Source organism: Physeter macrocephalus, chromosome 11 (assembly GCF_002837175.3).
Source record: "Physeter macrocephalus isolate SW-GA chromosome 11, ASM283717v5, whole genome shotgun sequence".
NCBI lineage: Eukaryota > Metazoa > Chordata > Mammalia > Artiodactyla > Physeteridae > Physeter > Physeter macrocephalus.
This window is the reverse complement of record NC_041224.1, coordinates 50707163-50727829: the sequence shown is the minus strand read 5'-3', so window position 1 is coordinate 50727829 and position 20667 is coordinate 50707163. Positions and strand designations below refer to the sequence as shown.

Here is a 20667-nt window from a genome sequence, read left to right as displayed (position 1 = left end):
GGGCCCGTGAGCCACGGCCGCTGAGCCTGCGCGTCCGGAGCCTGCGCTCCGCGGCGGGAGAGGCCACAGCAGTGAGAGGCCCGCGTACAGCAAAAAAAAAAAAAAAAAAAAAAATTCCATATCTCAGGTGACAAAAGTTTATCCTCTTCTAGTTTCTCACACTTCACATTTTATTTTAAAAGTCATTTATTTAGTAACCATGCATTTCTAATATTGCCATAAAACCAATACTGGCTTCTCCTTATCTGGGATAACTGAGAGCCAACACCCCTGGGGCAGAACTCCCACCTGGCATAACACAGAGCTCACAGCTTATCCTCCATCCTCTGCTGGCCCGCTCTTGTGCCTCTCGGAACCATCCTTCCTCCCCTTACCCTCTGGATCTGTGGCTCAAACTCCAGACTCTTCTGTCTTTCACCTCCGGATGCTTCCAGCTTCCCCACTTCCTAGCCTATCGCCCCCCACCCATGCATCTTTTCTCTCACCTCACCACGCCCATCACACTTCCAACTACGATTGTCCTCCTTGCCTGCTTCTTATGCCGATTTCCTCTGCAGCTGGGCACTGGTCTCCAGCCCCAGCCCTCTCTTCTAGCTCCTGCCCTTCCTCTTCCACCTCTCCTTTTGCTGGCTTGCTCTGCTTTTCGGTCACATTCCTCACACACTCCCATCTTGGGCCAGCTGTTTTCCCCAAAAGTACACATCTACTTAGAGAGCATGTATTTGATGGCTGGATAAAAATGCCGGTGTACTAGAAAAGTAGAAACTCTATGCCGGAACCATCTCTAACTAAATCATTGCACTTTCCTACAGGGCCGCGGGAGGAGGAGGGCAGCTGGACATCCACAGCACTCTGCGGCTCTTGACAGGGAGATGACTGCGTTCCCACTTCCAAGAGCAACAGCACACCCCACTGCACACCTAACACAGCATTTAGGTAACTCCCCAGTAAGAAGAGTCCACTTTTGGGTTACCACGGATTTGTCAGCAGCCTAGGCTTACCCAATAATTAACTAGGGCTTTTAATCTAGCTATCTCCATTTCCCTGAGGCTGGTTTCATTTCAGGGAAGAGAGAGAACAGATTCTACAGGGAGAGGCCCCCACTTCCCCAAACTGAAGGACCTTCTAGAAGCAGCAGTGCTGTTGACTTTCCACTAGGAAGTTTAATCAGTCTAACCTCCTCCCAGCACCAGAGGTAAAAGATTCCAAACTGCTCAAGAAAAGGGGCTATGAATTTAAAACAGAAGGCCTGGGGGTGGGGTAGGGAGCCCTCTTCACCTGCCACACTCACTAAGTCCAGATTTGTTCTACCGCCTCTCCTACAGGCCTTCTCCATCAATGTGGCTTTTGTCCTCCTGCCACGATGAGCAGCTCCACATAAAGCCAGGCCCCCTGACCTTGTGTGACATATTGGTCTCATGAACACTATGAATACAGTGAGCAAACAGTTCTCCACTCTGGATGCAAACAGGACCGGATGCATGTGAATGTCAACTGTAAACTCAGAGACAGGACTAACCTCTCAACAAGAAGTTATTTCCCTGTCATATTATCCTGTTAGTTAAATGCCAGGCCAGGCTCTGACTAATTTCTACCAGAGTTTCGTCAAGGTCAACATCGGTGGCTGCAAAAAGGGTACAGTAAATTATTAACCCTGGTTCTCCCCTGGGCCTGAGTCAGCTGCAGAGTTCACTGCCTCCCAGCCACGTTTTCTCCCCAGTTCAGCAGCAGGAAGTTCACGGTACACAGCACAGGCGTCTGCTTCTGCCTTGAGGGTCTCTAAGACAGGTATGGGAAATGGCAGTGAGCTGGCACTCCAAGGGACCGTCCACAACAGGAACGGTAGAAGGAAGCCCAGCAGGCACGGTAGGTGCTTGGCTTCCTGAGGTCTCAGGAACCAAGTATGGAAGAAGCTGTGGGAATCTTCTCAGACAAGGTCACAGGCTTAGAGCCATGAGAGAAAAATGCCTCACCAGGCAGAGAGGACCCTGTAGATCAGAAAGCACAAGGGATTCAAACACTATACTCCTCCCTGGGGCTTGGTACACGCTGGACTCAAGTTCAGGGTCATATTTATAAACCCAACTGGCTCAAAAGACTCTCCATATGGACTCTACAGAACAACCCCACTGCTCACTTTCCAGAGCTTATTAACGCCTTGGCTCTTGCTCCAAAGCCATGAAGAACTCAGCGTTTTCCAACTAAATTTGCAGGCTTCTAAGTCTTCCCTACGTTGTCACCTAGCCAACATTTTCCCTGGTGCAGAACAGACATCTTTAGGTTCTTGGACAATTCAGGGATGGAAAAGACAAGGCTTTCACATCCTCCTATGCCACATCTGCCCAGATACTTTCATGTCCTCTCTACTGCCACCTCTCTGGGCTCTGTCATTTATTTGCTTGACTTTATCCCCAGTCTTGTTCCAGCAAGTCTCTGAAGCACATCCAGCCCAGCCCATTTTTCTAACTATAAGTGGACTTAGAGTTTCCCTAAAACCAGACACAGCCAGTATTTCTTCTCTCTGGACCACACACTTGAGACATATGTGCAGAAATTTAACAAAGAAAAAGAGGGTAAGTGTTAAAAGGAGAAACATGCACACTTGGCCATCTTCTCCCCTTCGTCTGTAAGTCCCCAAGGGTAAGATTCATCTATGACTTTGGAATGTCCTAGGAAAAGAACAGTCCTCTCCCTTGTCCCCTCCCCCACCCAACTCCTACTTACTGCTGACAAAACAACACTGCTTTATCCTTTACTGTGAAAACTGCTGCAATCACCCTATAGAACAAACACCTTGCCCTTTATTTTGTCTTTCATGAAACCAACCTAATAACGCTGGCTCACACAAATTCTGTTCCCTAGTGATCACTGGGGCAGGAGGAGCTTTCCATTACATCTGCCGTTGAATGTTCTTACACACATTTCCAGAGTTCTAACATGTGCTCACCACGAACACGACTTAATCTGTAGCTCAAAACTCACTAAACCACATCTGCAGAGGCCACCTACTGCTCTTAACGGTTTCCACTGCAATGCATCTGCCACTAACATGCTAAACCCATTTGTATCCATTCAGTACCTAAAATATGTAAAGCATTCAAAAATATCTGTTAAATGAATACGTACATGAACACACGAACAAATCTATTAACTGCCTAGGGTAAAACTATGGATGGTACAAAAATGAATAAGGAAAATGGCTACCCCTAAAGTCTCAGGAGAGAACAATCCCAAGGTCCCATGCTCCAGCTTATGACACTCCCTCCAGCTGAATGCCCTAAATCACGTCACCACTCTCACTGCTCCCAAGACTCAGTCCAAGCCTCATTCCCTCTTAGGAACTTTCCCTGGCCTGACTAATTGGAACAAAATCATTCCTTTTTGTATTTCTGTTTTACTTGCTGTATAAAAGTCTCTCCAAACCTGGATGCCATCGTTCCATGTGCCAAATTGGCGGCATCAACTTTGTCTCAGGACAGCAGCAGAGACCATCCTGTCCATCTCTGAACCCCCAGGTTTCGTACCACGTGCATGAGCTGAGTGAATAAACAACTATAGGCAAAGCAAACCACAAAAAATGCTACAGGAGGGGCAAAGGCTCTGGGGATCTCAAAGAGAAAGGACAGCAGCTGCTGGACCACACGAAGAAGAGGGCATGTGAGCTCAGCCCTGAAGGACAGGCAGGATTTTAACCGCAGAGACCAAGGCACAGGGGGTACCGAAGGACATTAGAGATTAGACAGCTAATCTGAGCAGACAGACAGAGGAAAGAAGGCAGGGGGACTGCCCAGGGGACACAGGGAGACGTCTAGGAGGAGGACACAGGAGAGCAAGTCAGAAGACACAGCCTGAGACTAGAATATGTACAATCCTGGGAGACAGGCGCTGTTAGTATTATTTTCCCAACTGAGAGAAGAGGATATGGGGGATCACAGGTGAGGTTTGCCAACAATATTCAGTCATTCGGTCTACTGCTCACCAACTATGCTTAAGGTCACACAGCAGTCATTGTATAAAAAGAAAAGAATACACACACACACACATAAACATATACACACACTTGTATACATAGATTCCAGTTTCTCAACAGAAATACATGGCAGGGGGCGGGAAACTGTCCGTGCATTGTAGCACATTTAGCAGCACCCTTGGCCTCCACCCACTACGTGCCAGTAGCATCCCCCCAGTTACAACAACCAAAAATGTCTCCAGACACTGCCAAATGTCCCCCAGAGCCAGTGGGCAGAATCGCTCCTGGCTGACAACCACCAGTGTAGATTATCTCCCAAAGAACATACAAGGGGGTTGCAAGAATTGGGAGGAAGCAGAAGAACTGGTATTTTGGCAAGTGGTGCAGAGAAATTCTTTTAGCACCCTTGGCCTCCACCCACTACGTGCCAGTAGCATCCCCCCAGTTACAACAACCAAAAATGTCTCCAGACACTGCCAAATGTCCCCCAGAGAAATTCTTTTTTTTTTTTTTTTTTTTGGCCACACTGCACGGCATGCAGGATCCTAGTTCCCTGACCAGGGATCAAATCCGTGCCCCCTGCAGTGGAAGTGCAAAGTCCTAACCACCGGACGGCCAGGGAACTCCCCAGAAATTCAACTTAAAAAAAAATTATGTGCAGCGTTACTCCATAAAATGAAACACAGTACCCCCCAAAAGGATCTCCCTGCCAGTAAGCAGTGGAGACAAGGCCCATATCTTCTGACGGCAAGCCTCTACCCTGTCTACGGCACCACACTGGACTCGATGGAAGGGGAATACAAAGCAAAGGCCCAGCGGTGGCAAGCGTGTGGGGACAGAGCACACATTTCTACCAAGGAATGGGGAATTGCGCTGTGTGGCTGACACTGGGCTCATCATGGACAACAGTCAGGACCAGAGCTGAAAAGGCAGGTGGGAGGCAGTTCATGCAGGGCTGTAACTGTAACTGGAGGGAAGCCATCAGGACTTGCTGGGAGTGGGGGGCGGGCTAGAGGGTGGCCAACCCGCAACAGGGTGGGTGTGGTCTCAAGGGGCCAAACCAGGAGAGGAAGCAGGGAGACGGCTGCTGAAACCATCCAAGCTGAAGATAATGAGGCCTGAACCAGGACGGCGGCCGTGGGAAAAAAGATCTGAGGATGGAAGTGATGCCATGGACACAGACACACAGACCTGGGTAGCAGATGGAAGGTGAAGGCCAAAGCTGAGACAGGGGCCCCCAAGGACAAAAAGTAAACATACACCACTAAACTCATGGTTTCCTCTGAGCCCACCTAGGGAAGGCACAGATCAGTACCCCTATTTCACTGTACATGTGATAGATTGAGGTAGTATAAAAGGTTTTATACACTGTTTTTAAAAAGTTTTCCTCTCACCCCTTCCCCCTACTTGTCCCCAAAGGCAATCACTATTGCTTTGTGTCCCTCCTGAGATAGTCTATACATGCACAAGCATATATGCATATGCCTTCATTTTTGGTTTGTTTTTGATAATAAAAATAGTACCCATTTATAACACAGGAAACAAAAACCAGGAAGGACTAGGAGTCTTCTATGAAGTCAATAAAAGCAAAGCCAAATTTAGAACCCTTCCCTCTCAAACTATGTTTGTGTTCTTTTTAACCTTTGCACATTCTGATTCATGCAGAAAGAGAACACTTACTGAGCACTCTGCAAAGTGCTGGTGATACAAAGGATAAGATGGTCCCTCCTTCAAAATGGGGAGAATGACATATCACCTAACAGGTACAGTCCAGCAAAACACAAGGGTATGGCAGGATGCTACGGCTCTGCTGGAGTCAGGGGCTGTAAGGAAATGCGGCATAAGAGAGATGGCTTTGTCAAAATGCTGTATTAGTCAGCTATTACTGCATAACAAATTACCCCAAAACTCAGCAGCCAAAAGTAATAGTAAATATTTATTATCTCACCGAGTTTCTGAAGGTAAGGAATCTAGAAGTGACTTTGGTAGTTCTGGCTCAGGGTCTCTGATGAGATTGGCCCAAGATGTTGGCCAAGGCTGCAGTCATCTGAAGGCTTGAGCGAGGCTGGAGGATCCACTTCCGAGATGGTGCACTCAAATGGCTACTGACAGGAGGCCTCAGTCCTTCATCACATGGGACTTTCCACAGGCTGCTTGAGGGCCCTCATAACATGGCAGTTGGCTTTCCCCAGAGCAAGCAATTCAAGAGGAAGCAAGGAAGAAGCTAAAATGATGTCTTTTATCTAGCCTTGGAAGTCACACTCCACCATTCTCTACTGGTCACACAGAGCAGCCCTATCCAACCTGGGAAGGGCCTACAAAGGAGAAAGAGTCCCAGGAAGCACAGATCACTGGGCAGGGGAGCAGGTCATCTCAGAGGCTGGCTACCATAAAAGCCCTATATGCCCTGATTTACTTTGACCTTGTAAATATTTCTGTTTCCATGCTACTTCTTATCTAATGGACTTAGAGCTTATGACATCCTCCATTTTCTGCTTAGAGTGATCAAATAATACTGCCAAGTTTTTCCACCAAGTAGAAATCTACTTAATGATCTTGGCAAGTCTTTAGAAAAATATTCATCAGGCAGAATTTAGAGGGTCAGAAAGAATACAGCAGATCAGAAAAAATACAACACAGATTGAGTAGGATTTCTGATAACAAAATTAATGCACTTTTCTTTTCACACGTTAAAGATTCAACTATTTGCAATATTATAGTGGCTGCAATCATCCTTGGCTATTTAAAATAGCCCCTCTGCTTATTACACTGACCAGTTCTGTGGGCATATCCACACCTGGAAATGCACCTGGTTCCTGGCCCTCAGTGAGTGACCACCACTCCTGCCTTGCTCACACTTTTGGACTGTGGGTGGTGTCCATGGATGGTTCGGAGATCTCAGAACATTTGTCCCATTTGGGGAGACAGGCAAGCACCTTACTAGGTTATTCTCTCTACTTCTATAAATGTCTAAAGGTATTTCTAGCACTAAGACACTTTAACAGCCTTGTTAGAAAACAAAACTTTCCTCCTACAAACCTCACCACCAACAGACCACGCTTTCCCCTTCATGCATGATCCCTACCCACACTCCCCTCACCTACTCACTCACAGACACAGTTTACTAATTCAGGGAACCAATGATCAGCAAAGAGCAAAATGTCACAAACAAAATTGGACCCCCCTCAGACATAAAAACAGAACAAAATAATGCCATTTGCAGCAACATGGATGCAACTAGAGATTATCACACTAAGTGAAGTAAGTCAGAAAGAGAAAGACAACATACCATATGATATCACCTATATGTGGAACCTAAAATATGGCAGAAATGAACCTATCTACGAAACAGAAACAGACTCACAGACATAGAGAACAGACTTGTGGCTGCCAAGGGGGAGCGGGGAGGGGAGAGGGATGGACTGGGAGTTTGGGGTTAGTAGATGCCAACTATTACATTTAGAATGGATAAACCATAAGGTCCTACTGTATAGCACAGGGAACTATATCCAATCTCCTGGGATAAACCATAATGGAAAAGAATATTAAAAAAGAATGTACATGTGTATAACTGAGTCAATTTGCTGTGCAGCAGAAATCAGCACAACACTGTAAATCAACTCTACTTCAATAAAAAATTTTTTAATTTTTTTAACAAAATGGGCCCCTCCATGACCCCAACTCCCTTCCCCTTCTGCCCTTCAGCAGAGAGAGAGGCCTCATTAAAAATGGAAATAGGGGGCTTCCCTGGGGCGCAGTGGTTGAGAGTCCGCCGGCCGATGCAGGGGACACGGGTTCGTGCCCCGGTCCAGGAAGATCCCACATGCCGCGGAGCGGCTGGGCCCATGAGCCATGGCCGCTGAGCCTGCGCGTCCGGAGCCTGTGCTCCGCAGCAGGAGAGGCCACAGCAGTGAGGGGCCCACGTACCGCAAAAAAAAAAAAAAAAAAAAAAAGGAAATAGATTGAAGAGACCCCAGAGAGCTCATGCCTCCATCTAAAGTGGCAGCATGAATACGTCATCCCAGGGCAACGTCCTTACTTGTAAAGACCAGAGCAGACTCTTTGCCACAGAAGGAATCTGCTCTGCTTGTGTTACACACACACACCGTTTAAAAGTCTTCCGTGATTTCCACTGCTCTTAGGGCAAAGAACAAAATCCTTAAGACGCACACAGGCTGCATGAGCTGGTCACTACTCTGCTCTCCACTTCCTCTCACTTCAGATTTCCCGTTGTCCTTCACAGCCCAGCCTCACTGGCCTTCATTCAACACCTTGAACAGACCGCACCCCCTCCTTCCACTAAGCCCTGTGCACATGCTGTTTCCTCTGCCTGGAACATTCTGCGAGTTTTTTTAACCCTACTTAATTCCCATTCATCCTTCAGATCTCCATCCTCATTTTGCTTGAGGAAGCTTCCCCTCCCTCCCTCCATTTCAAAGCGCTTATCACAACTGAATTACACATTTACACATGTGACTGGCTGAACTCTGTCCGTCTCACCCCTCTTGCCCATTTTATCCCCACAACCCAGCACGGTGCCTGGCCCACATGAAATGCTGGATGGATACTTGCCCAATTAATGAATGACTATGAATGAACTACTTATTGACAGAGAGTCCAAAAACTGTATCAACAATCCATTCCCGACGGTGAGGCGTTGATGCTGACTAGTGGTCGTCCAATCTTCTGCGTTATTTATGCCTCGTCCTCTGGTCATTGCTCATACAGGTGGGAAACGGGCAAGAGCTGTCCCCCCTCCCCCAGGCGGGCTTAAAGCCTATGTCAGACGTGGCACAGACAGTGTGACCCGCAGACCAGGCTGTTCCGCCGTTCCTCCTGAGGCCAGGACAAGGCTTTTTTTACTCCTTCTCCACCCAGTTACGTTTCCACACTTTCTCTTCACACTGCATGTGAAATCACTGTGATTTTCTGGGTCATCCGAGCGCTTTGGGCAACCTGAAAGCCCTGCTGCCACCTCCTCTCTCCCAGGAGCTACAGGAAAATGCCCTCCTACTCAACCGACACTTATGAGACCTCAAGGAAGTGTCATTAAAACCTGCCCAAGGCCGGCCTCTCTGTGTGAGGATCCTTTCTCCTGCACTGTGACACTCCCCACAGAACGGCAGCAGCTAAATCTGCTCCCCTGAAGTTAGGAGAGAGACCCGAAGGAGAGCTCCTTGGAGGTTGTCATCCTAGAGGGAAAGAGGCCTTCCCCATAAATATTTCACTTCATGAGGTCCTACCCTCCAGAAACCTTACCTATAACTGGGACCTAGTTGATTTTTTAAATAAATGAAGTCTATTTTAACTCATCCCTCAGGTCAACATTCTTTCTTTGTCTTGCATTTAGACTATTTCAACTTCCTAGCAATTCTAAATGTTAACTCTGAGTTTATTAAGAGGAGTTGGGTACAAAGCCAGCAGGTTCAAGATACGATAATGTTCAGAAACTCTCAGAGAGGTCCTGGAAAGGCATTATCGTTTTCATGTCTAATTCTTGAGTATGTGGTACACAAAAGACATGCAGGGCGTCAAGTTACAGAAGAGATGTGCTGGTTCTCTCCTGAACGTTGCCCTCGGAAGCCAGAAGCCTTTCCTGATCTCCTAACCTGCATGTGCCTCAACCACAGCACCTATAACTTCATTCTCATCTTATTTGCACATTTCTCCCCACAAGGCTACAAAAGATCTTCGAAGCTAGAAACCATGGTTTGCCTGCCTTGTATCCTCAGTGACTGGCAGTGGTAAAACACACTCAAATATTTGATGGAAAATGAATGGGCATGTCAGGGACTCTTACTCAGTCTTCTACACCCACAGCAAGTGACTTTGGCAGCTCAGATCAAACACCAGGAGTGAAGTGCTGGGATGTCCTGTTTACTGTTCACTAAGGCCCTTAAGAGATTTATCAGGACCCATGCACCTGGGATCAGAGACACAGCAGGGATGGGGCATGTCTGGGGCTTTGATGGAAGGTTCAAAACGAACACCCTAGGATGCCATAACAGGCCTCTTTATTTAGCTACTTTTTAATCAGTACAGAATGCAGAAGAGTGATGTAATTATGAAGAGCCAGCTCTGGGGGGAAAACCTAGAGAGAAAAAAAATGAAAAGTAGAACTTTTTTAACCTTGAATGTTTCCCATTTTACTTTTGCTGACGGAGGGTTCTGAGCCACTCTAGGCACACCTGAATCTGCAGAAAAGGGACATTTTCCTATACCTGGGCACCTGATTACAAACCTGCCGCTTCCCCCACTCTCAACAGCTGTCCTTCAGAGTAACTTGATTACGTGAAGTTAAAGAGCTGAGGAAATAAGGATTTTTTACACTTTCGCTCGCTAACCTGCCTCCACCCGAGAAGACAGAAATGAGATTTTACACTGAATTAGCCTTCTCTTAAGGAAAGCAATTCCACTGATCCTGAGATTAGCACTGGTTTTACCATCTGACCCTCTGCTGACCTTATGCTTTGAAAAGAAATGGTTCACAGATTGGTAGCAAAGAGGGAAGGAAAAATCTACAGATGCTATGAGAAAGGAGCACAGGAGCACATATTCATTTTTACAAGACTGAGCGACATTTCCAAATTATTAGGTGAAACACAAACATAAGGGCATAATCTAAGGACAGTTTTGGAGGGGAAAAAAAAAGTTTCAACATCACTGAATTTGAATAAAATTTCTCTAAGGGTCATATGGAATATAAAATGTGGGCGTAACGTTAGAAAGAATTTACACTATAAAGAGCAGAACAATATAAAAGCACGCAGACTCAACATATAAGTATGTAATATAAAAACAGGCTGCTTTTAGAAGTTTCTCAAATGTTTCATTAATTAGGCCAAATACAACGCTTTTCCCCTTGCTTTTCTGTTACTGGTCTTGGCTGCTTCTCTTCAGGTCTCTGCATCTGTGTCCTCCTCTTCTTCCTCCTATCCTAAGCCTGTCTTCTTCTCTCTTCTATTGCTCCACAAGGCTCCAGCCCAAACACACATCTCACCTTCCCACCCAACAAGGTGTTGCTTATGCTGTACTCGGTACCCCAAATGTCCTCAGCCTCCATGCTCACATGTCCAAATACCACTCACCTCTCACAGCTCCCTCCATGAAATCTTTCCTGGTTTCCACCAGCACAAGCCATCTCCTATAGCTTCACTTGGGGCATTTACTCTTTCCTACTCTATAATCAGCAATACCAGGCCCCTGGAAACTGTGAAGTCCAAGGAGCAAGCTCTTAGAGGAGCTGGAATTTGAGCAGAGCCTACTCTCTGAGAAATCTGAAAATGCTGACCACCATCTACACTTCTCTTTTGCTCAAGAACTGGGGACAGGGAGGGGTAGGGATGAAAAGAAGACGCTAACAGCTATGGACGGTCTTCATTTCACTCCCAGGTGACAGTCATGCACGTCCCCGCTGACTGTCCATTTCTGCACGTGGACCCCAGCCCACTGCCACAGACCCAAGGAGAAAGAGGACATTTCCTTTTCAAAACTGGAAAGAGTATAAAAGAACATAGCATAGAAAAAAAGTATGTTATGGAACAACATTCTATCTATCACACAGTCTTTTCAAAGACTGTGTGATAGATAGAATCCTCTTTCTAACAATGTTAAAGACCCTTCCTTCTGTGGGGAGGGAACTGAAGCAGCTCACCTAATGCCCTGAACTACCACCGCTCTGAGGGGAAGCGACGTTCATTCTGCTGCACGAGGACACCCCACACCACCAGGGCGCTCATGAATTCTCTGTTGAGCAATCAATCTGTTTTTTAAAAGGTGTGGCTGTCTGGGACTAGGAAAACCACTTTTACAGAGTATCTGTTTGGAATACCTATAAAACATTCTTAATATAATGTGACAGTTTTCACCAAATGTTCTAGTAATTTAAAACTTGTAGTGCTCAGGCTCAGGCCAGAATGAAATATTTGCTATTTGACAATGATAAAATAGCACTGTAGGGATTTTTGGCCCTGATTCAGTGGCAAAAATTAGAAAAACTGATGCTAGGAGGTTGGGCTGCCTCCAAAGACTTACCAAGGAAATAAACTTTTTAATATAATGCAGTTCCTTAAAGAAATGTCAGCTTTTAGTCACAGTGGTGGGTGAGTCCCTCCCCGGAGGCAGGAAAAGGCTAAAGGCCAGTGTACAGGACTTCCCTGGTGGCGCAGTGGTTAAGAATCCGCCTGCCAGTGCAGGGGACATGGGTTTGAGCCCTGGTCCGGGAAGATCTCACATGCCACGGAGCAACTAAGCCCGTGCACCACAACTACTGAGCCCGTGCACCACAACTACTGAGCCCGTGCACCACAACTACTGAGCCCGTGCGCCACAACTACTGAAGCCCACGCACCTAGAGACTGTGCTCCGCAACGAGAAGCCACCACAATGAGAAGCCCGTGCACCGCAACGAAGAGTAGCCCCCACTCACCGCAACTAGAGAAAGCCCGCATGTAGCAATGAAGACCCAATGTAGCCAAAAATTAATTAATTAATTTTTTTTAAAAAGAACTTTGGAAAATATATCTCTTATAAAAAAAATTTTAAAAATTAAAAAAAAAATAAAGGCCAGTGTACAAATTTAAGAAACTCTTTACTAAATTAAAAAATTATATTTAATTCACTCTCCTCCAAGTAGTTAATATAATACTACTAAAATTCTATTATATAGTACTGATACGTAAATAATGTAACAAAAAGGGAGCATCTGTCCATTACATGACATAATTTTTTTTCCATTAAATATGATTCTGCCACATTTGTTTGGAAAACACCTTCAGAAGCAAAAGCTAACAAGGTATAAAAAAACACAATCAGGATCCTCTTTAAGAAACTGCAGGGAAATGCAAAAGCAAGGCAGAGAAAGAGCAGAGTTTCCTAAAAGATCTCCCATGTCATCATTGGAGAAAATTCAACAGGAACCACACACCAGGGACTGAAAATCCGGTTAAGAGGGGAACTGATCCTCCGCTTACTTTCACTCATCAGATGCGGCACAAGATGTGACTGTGTGTCAGACACTGCGCTAGGGACAGCCACAAGGCGACAAAGGGCACACACACTGTCGACTACAAATGGCTTGTCGCTGGTCTATGTGATTCTTTTTTGTCTAATTTGATAGCAATGCTTAAAAGTCAGGAGATCTCAAAATGCAGTAGCCAGGCTTCACAGGTGGCACAGTGGTTAAGAAACCGCCCGCCAATGCAGGGCACACGGGTTCGAGCCCTGGTCCGGGAAGATCCCACATGACATGGAGCAACTAAGCCCGCGCACCACAACTACTGAGCCTGCATGCCACAACTACTGACCCCCGCGCGCCTAGAGCCCATGCTCTGCAACAAGAGAAGCCACCACACTGAGAAGCCCATGCACCGCAACGAAGAGTAGCCCACCTCGCCGCAACTAGAGAAAAGCCTGTGCGCAGCAACGAAAACGCAATGCAGACAAAAATAAGATAAATTTTAAAAACAACAACAAAAATGCAGTAGCCTAAACCTTTACAGATTATCTCATTTCCATACAACAAAGATCCTCTTTCGCCTACCATGATTCCCTTCCCCACTTGTAACATGTGACAGCAGAGGACCTAGAAACTTCCAATAAAATCTCCTGCATCCCGTGTGTGGCACAAGTTTAATTTTCCTTACCGTCAAATCACTATAAACATGCCAAACACCATCCTCAACTACCCTTCAATGAATAAACCATGTTAACTCAAACTTTGACATAAGGTCTGAAGATGATAAAGACATGATGGGTCCAACGGAAAATTATTTTACTCAGCAGCCTGTTGCCATGTCCCCCATGAAGCAATAGCACATAAAGGCCAAGAGCAAGGACACCAGGCTCCTGCACAGAAAGGAAATCAGATGGAAAAAAGAGACATGTCCTTGCAAAGCAATGAAAATTAAATCAGTTTTGCTTTTCTCCCTCAAACTAAACCAAATCTCAAAAAAACTAAGATAGGCAAATCAACTTTTTTTTAAACTGTCTGTTATAATAACCCCAAGCAGACTATTTCCCAAACGTTTTACTGTTACACAACAAACCCATCTTTCAACTTCTTGTCATTTGCAATTACTGTGCAGTAACTGAAAATCAGTGAGTCACTATGCAGCACAGGGCAGAGGGCCTACCAGCTCTGAGCTGTCACTGTAATCATCACAGAATAAACAAACAATATCAAGAGTTCTTTCTTCATCATCTTTAACCTATATATTGCAGAGACTCTGAACAATTTATACTCTGTAATTCCCCTCTTTCCCTAAAGATGGCATGATATTTCACAACATTTTCTCCTTCATTTTCCCCTTTTCTTTAATAGCCCACGTGAGGCCCACACCAAAGACCTCAACATAATTTAGAATCTATCTGCAGGAGCCAAGAATTCAATTAAGAGAAAAATTATCTTGCAAGGGTTTGGGCAATTCAGCCCATTAACCCTCTTGTAACTTTGCTGAGAAAAGAACCTGAATTGTCTAACAAAAGGCTTCACAAGTCAGAAGGAAAAGGCGGGGGGCAGGGGTGAAAGATTCCAGAAATCTGGGTCCCGTCTGCAACCCTACCCCATAAGCAAAGTCACGCAACGCCCTAGGCCACCGACCTTTAGGAACCCTGGAGGGGTTCACTCCTGGGCTTTCTAAATCTCACCACATGTAAGAGCTTTTAAGCGGGTCCTTAACAATTTTTAAGTTTACAAACCTAAAACGCTCACCAACAGAACTGCTGAGATTATAGTCTGTGGACAAGGTCTGGATCAATCGTCTGATGAAAGCGAGTTTCACCCTGTCATGAAAAGGCAGGCAGGCAAGGGACAGCCCCTCCGCGCGCTGGCCGGACCCACCTTGGCGGCCCCCTCCACGCTCTCCCGCAGGGCCCGCAGCTCGCCGTCGTACTGCTCCTTCAGCTTGTCCATCTCCTGGTCGTGACTGGAAACCTCTTCTTTCAGGGCTCCCTTCAGGGCGGTGAGTTCGCGCTCCCGCTTTCTCAAGAGGTCTTCCTGCTCCTCTTTGGCGATGAGCAGATGTTGAAGGTCCTGCTTTGCCTGCAGAAGCTCCTGGAGGGAGGAAACCCGGGCGGGGAGGTGAGGATGCCGAGCCACCCTGCACCCTCCACACTCTCTCCTCCCGTAGGCTACACGCTGCTTTAGCCCCTCTCCTCCTCTCCCCTTCCCTCCCTCAGAGGCCACCATCTGCCTCAATTCAACGAGCTTAGTTTTTCTGAGATTTAATTTGAGGGAGAAAAGGGAAACTGATTTCATTTTCGACGCTCTGAGGGGCCAGGTCTGCTTTTTCCATCTCACGTCACTTCGGTGCCATGGTCTGGAGCCCTTGCTAGTGGCCTTCAGGAGCCGTTGCTTCGTGGGGGGACATGCCGACTTGCTGGCCTCGCTTACTTCACCCCCAGAACCCTGCGTGTAGTCAAACCCTTAACCCACAACCCTAGTCCTCGGGATGCCCCTGCCCCATGCTGAGCAGGCACAATATTCACACGTTCTCCGCCTTCACTGCCTCATAACCTCACTGTTCATGAGCAAAGTCCCAAAACTGGGGCAGCAAGTTCCTCTATAAATCGCATCACCTAAATCCAAGTGTGTCCTGCCAAGGCTGGGCATTCCTTTCAGGTCACCATCTCTTGTCAGACCTGCTCAGCTCCCCTCAAGCTGAAGCTCACCCTCCCCGGCGGACACCCCTACTTTGTACTCAGCCAGGACTTGGGCTTGACCACCCAGCTCCTCTCTGGACGCCAGGGTTCCTCCCCACCCAAAGCCACTTCACAGACAACAAGCTTTCTCCCCTGCCAGCCTGCTCCAAGTCTTTACTAATCAGCTGTCTTTTTTCCTGTCATTTTGTTCCTTTCTGTTTCCTTGAAATCTATGCCCTTTTCCTCAGGGCACAAGGACCCTCTGAGTCAAGGGCAAAAACAAACAAACAAACAAAAAAAAAAAGCTTTTCCACCAAACTTCTGAAAGTATAATTTCTGTTCACTGCCTCTACTCCTTGACCACCTTGTCACTCCTTACTCTCTTGCAAATGGCTTTTGTTCCTAGTCTGCTAAGCCTGTCCCCTCCAAGGTTGTACTGACCTCTTAATCTCCACATCCAATGGCCTTTTCTCAGTCCTCACTTTTCTCAATCCCTCTTTGATCCTCTTCACCTGTTCCCTTAGAATTCTCTTCTGCCTTGCAGTTCAAAGACACTGCATGTTCCTGTTTTCTTCCCTCAGGCCACTTTTTCTGTGACAATCTTTTCTGGTTTTTCTCTCCCTCTTATTAAAAAGCTAAAATGATCCCCAAGAATGTGACTTTGCATTCTTCATTCTTTTTTGGCAAGCTCATCTAGGTTTTTTTTTCCCCCAATTTTAAAATCTATATAAATAACTCCCGAAACCTTTACCTCCAACCCTTATCTGAGTCCAGACCTGCGAGACTCATCCAATCTGGATGTCCCTTGGGCACCTATGATTCCGGAAGCTTATGTTTCTCAGTGAATTCTTCAAGTCCCTTCCTCTCCTCTTCTTTGTTCATTATCCTTGGGAATGGCAGCGCCTGCTCAGGAGCCTGGCAGCAACTTTGATCTCTCTCGTCCTTGTCCCTCACGACCAAAAAGTTAGTTCTGTAACATCTTAGATCCTTTCCCTCACCTCTCTGGTTTAGGCTCTCATCACCTCCAGCCCAGGTGGTTTGCAAGAGCTGCCCAACGGCTCCTAACCTCCAGTTTCTCACCTGTAGCCATCACCCACACAGCATCCTCTGTCTGGGATGCCCTTCAGTCCTCTCAGTCCCATCTCTCTCTGCCTTTCAGAAAACCTCTCAAGACTCAGATACTGTATGACCTCCTCCAAGAAGTCTTCCTTGAATCCCCTTCCTGAATACTCACCGCACTTAAGCTGTGCTTCTCATAGCACTTAATACTTTTACCGTGCAGTCCTTGTATCTAGATTTTATTTTCCTATCTCTCTTGCTAGATCATCAGCTCCTTGAAAAAAGGACATAGATCTGATTTATATTTCTGATGCATGGATCAATGATATTGGGAGTGGGGCTGTTCTGGACATAAATAAATTAACATGGGCAGTACAGCAGGAGTCTGGAGATGTCAGAATTCTAAACTCGTCTATTCTTTCACTGGTGGCTTCTAAGTAAATACACATCCTGTCCTCTTGGAGCTCCTGGCGAACTGAATGAATGGTTGCAACCTGGGACCCGAGGCCTCAGAGATGATACACTACTTTCCATTTAAGAAGTGGCTCACTGATGAGGGGATGAAACTATTTGTATCAATTTAAGAATAACTGACAATGGAATCTCTTTCCTTCACTCTAGGCATGTACATCCATTAAACCAGGGGAGCCTCTGCAATCCCAGGGTAGAGCTGCATTGCACAGACTAAGAATTAGTCCTTCAAGAATCTAGCTAGCAAGCACTAATAAGCTTAGAAGAAACTTCCAGACACTCGTCTAGGCAACTAGAGCAACTCTGGCTCTTCCAAAGCACCAAACACAGAACACGTAAGTAAATTTTATGAAAATATACCCCCGTCTTGATATGTGTCAAAGGAGATGCCCTGTGCTTCCCACTGTCCAGTCCCTCCTTAGGGATATTAGAGACACCCGCAAACTGCCCCCCCACCACATCACTGTTGCTATTGGCTATCTCTCTAGGCCTTCCTGGAGCCTCCTGCCAGCTTCTTCACAATTGCCCTTGCGAGCCTACCCCCGTTTCCTGCTCTTATTTTCACACATTTCTCAATTGTTTTAACGATAAGTCAGTTCCTCTTCCCACACTTATCTTTTCCAGGATATATCTGTGTTTTGTGTTGCCTTTTGTGTACCTCCACCAATGCATGTCAAGAACTTGTTTTTATGGTCCATTCTACACCAACATGCTGTTATCTGCGTCTGGGGCTGTTGCTTAAGTGGACTCTGTTGCACAAATCCAATCAGATTATACCTCACCGTATCACTGAGTAGCACTTGAAGCTTTCCAGGGTAGAGAACGAAAGGGACGGGAGATTTCAAAAACTTCACTTCATCACCTCGGTGGCTTTACTGCCAATTATATCAAGCCAAAGAAGTGAGAGGAAACATATAAACCTCAAAATACACGTGAACATCTATTAGAGATGCACATGCCTCTCTGTAGACTCCAATCAAAGCAAACAAAGGAAAACTCTGGGCACTCAGAATCAGTACTTTCAAAACCTATACACATCCAGGCTAGCTGCACACATGAAAAGTACAAGAGATAGAGACCTAGTATGGATGTGTAGTTGGGGGTGGGTACAGGGTAGGCTAAAAAAATTGACTTGTTTGGTACTTACTACATAATAAGAATTACGATAAGCATTTCTAAAAATCATAGGAGATGAATATTATTATTCTCATTCATTTAAAAAACAAAAAACTGGAGCTCCGAGACGCTAAGATGCCTAAGATCACGCAGCTTATAAGTGACAGAGCCAAGACTGGGACCCAGATTGGATACCAATGCCTGTTCTCTCCACTACACAGCCTCTGCAGGCCTGACCACAAAACTACACACTCAAGAAAGGCTGAGGAGCGGGCAGTTACTCAGTCTCTCAGATGCAAATGAACGGTGTATTGAGTTCTGCTCAAGTGCTTGTAAGGAGGTCCACCTTTTTAAACTGGAGCAAAGAAACCTGCCCAGAACCTGAAAAGACTAGAAGGAAAGTTGAGAAGAAAAGGAAGCATGCTCTGGGCCCCAGCTGTTACTAGCAGCAGCCAGCGGCTGTCCTGACAGCAGGGGCACCAAAAGACACAGACCAGAATGTCCAGAGTAGCAACTCATTTGCCCACAGAAAGTTTCACTTCACACACCACCTACTCACAGGTATTCCATGTCAAAATGAGAAAACAAAACTGATCTAGACTCTCTTTTGCATAAAAGCTTCCCAGAAGTTCTACAGAGTCCCTATCTCTGGCCCACACTCATTGAAAGGAAAAGTAAAGGTCTTTTATCAAAACTATAGCTGCCAAAGAATTATGTTATTTTTTTTCCCCAGAAGGATGGCCTAGAAACTGTAACACAGTTGATGAGAAACATGATTTTTTCTGTTGCTTCTTTAGTAAATGTATATAATGTTCAATAACATCACAATACAATAAGCTTATAATTATTCTAGAGATGTCATTTCTGAGCACAGCCTATCCCCAGACCGATAGGATTTTAAAACCAGAATAGTTTACTGATATCTAAGTACTTGCATCTTGGTAAATGTTAGGGATAAAGCACCACAAGATTCTGTTGGCCCATCTGTCAACACTACAGGCTCCCATCAAAGACAATCTTTGGTAATTAGAAAAACCCACCGTCATGAGGCTTAGAGAGATGTCTCATGTTTACCCATCACTCCAAGAACAGAGGGAAACACATTCATGGACAAAGCAGTGACTGAAAACTTGACCTATAATTATTTTTGTATCTTGAGTTAAAAAAGAAATTCGGGGGCTTCCGGGGCTTCCCTGGTGGCGCAGTGGTTGGGAGTCCGCCTGCCAAGGCAGGGGACACGGGTTCGTGCCACGGTCTGGGAGGATCCCACATGCCGCGGAGCGGCTGGGCCCGTGAGCCATGGCCGCTGAGCCTGCGCGTCCGGAGCCTGTGCTCCGCAACGGGAGAGGCCACAACAGTGGGAGGCCCGCATACCGCCACAAAAAAAAAAAAAAAAAAAAAAAAAGCAGAAGTGTTTAATGTTCATTGTGTTTAAGAGTCTGTTCTAAGCCAAGTGCCATGGAAAACTTGGCTACAACTATAATCTGTTATCAGATTCCCCCAGGCCACTTTTTATTAAGATATGAAGAATAAACTGAAAGTGACGAGGAGATGGGGTTTATTTTATTAGTGATATAGAAACCATAGACCATTTTTTAAATGTTGCTGACACGTCAAAGGAAACTGATAAAAAGAGTGAGGACAATTTTCCACAGGGAGAGAAACCCACTTTGGCATAGAGAAGCTAATTGTGTCCTAACTTTTCTTGCAGAAAGGCAGCAGTAGATGATATAGCTTCCATTACAGGAAACAGGCAAATAACCAGAAAACCAGCAACACCAGGAACATTTTTAAGAAAAGATGTACACAGTTTCCCTTTCCTGAGTCTCTCATTATTAGCCTCTGCCTGAAAACACATCACCAAAGCTGAAGCTCATATCCCAGTTACCACTATAAGTCAAAAAGCTAGTTATGTTCAGTTAATATATGCTCACTATACTGTGTTCAAAGAGGCAAAGAAGCTACAGTTCATTTCAGAATTATTCCCATTTTTCTTTAATGGTGGCATTTAAAAAATAATTTATCTTTTTTTTTTTCTTTTCTCCTTTGGCCACACAGCACAGCATGTGGGATCTTAGTTCCCCGACTAGGGATCGGACCTGTGCCCCTTGCATTGGAAGCACAGAGTCTTAACCTCTGGACTGCCAGGGAAGTCCCTAAAATTAATTTAAATATTGAAATTCATTTATTCATTTGCTCTGTTGCTTGGCACTATGCTAGGCATGAAATGTGGGAAGAAGCAAAGATGATATGCTCTTGAATGAGCTGGCTAGTAAAAGAAACAGAAAATCAGAGCAAGCTCAAATGCACTAAAACAGAGAATCTAAAAGGATAGAAAATACCTGGGGAAAGGACAACTGACAATTTTAGGTTTTAGTTACTAGGAAAATTTAGCAACTTAAGAGACTTCC

General features: G+C 45.7%; 1 protein-coding gene across 1 annotated transcript in view; it reads right to left on the bottom strand.

Annotated features, from left to right (window-relative positions):
- Positions 1 to 20667, bottom strand: part of CGNL1 (cingulin like 1) — a 142387-nt gene that overhangs the window by 53680 nt on the left and 68040 nt on the right. The window contains exon 8 of the mRNA XM_028495088.1: positions 14811 to 15023. Coding sequence (XP_028350889.1) covers positions 14811 to 15023 — 213 coding nt within the window. The remainder of the gene's footprint in view (positions 1 to 14810; positions 15024 to 20667) is intronic.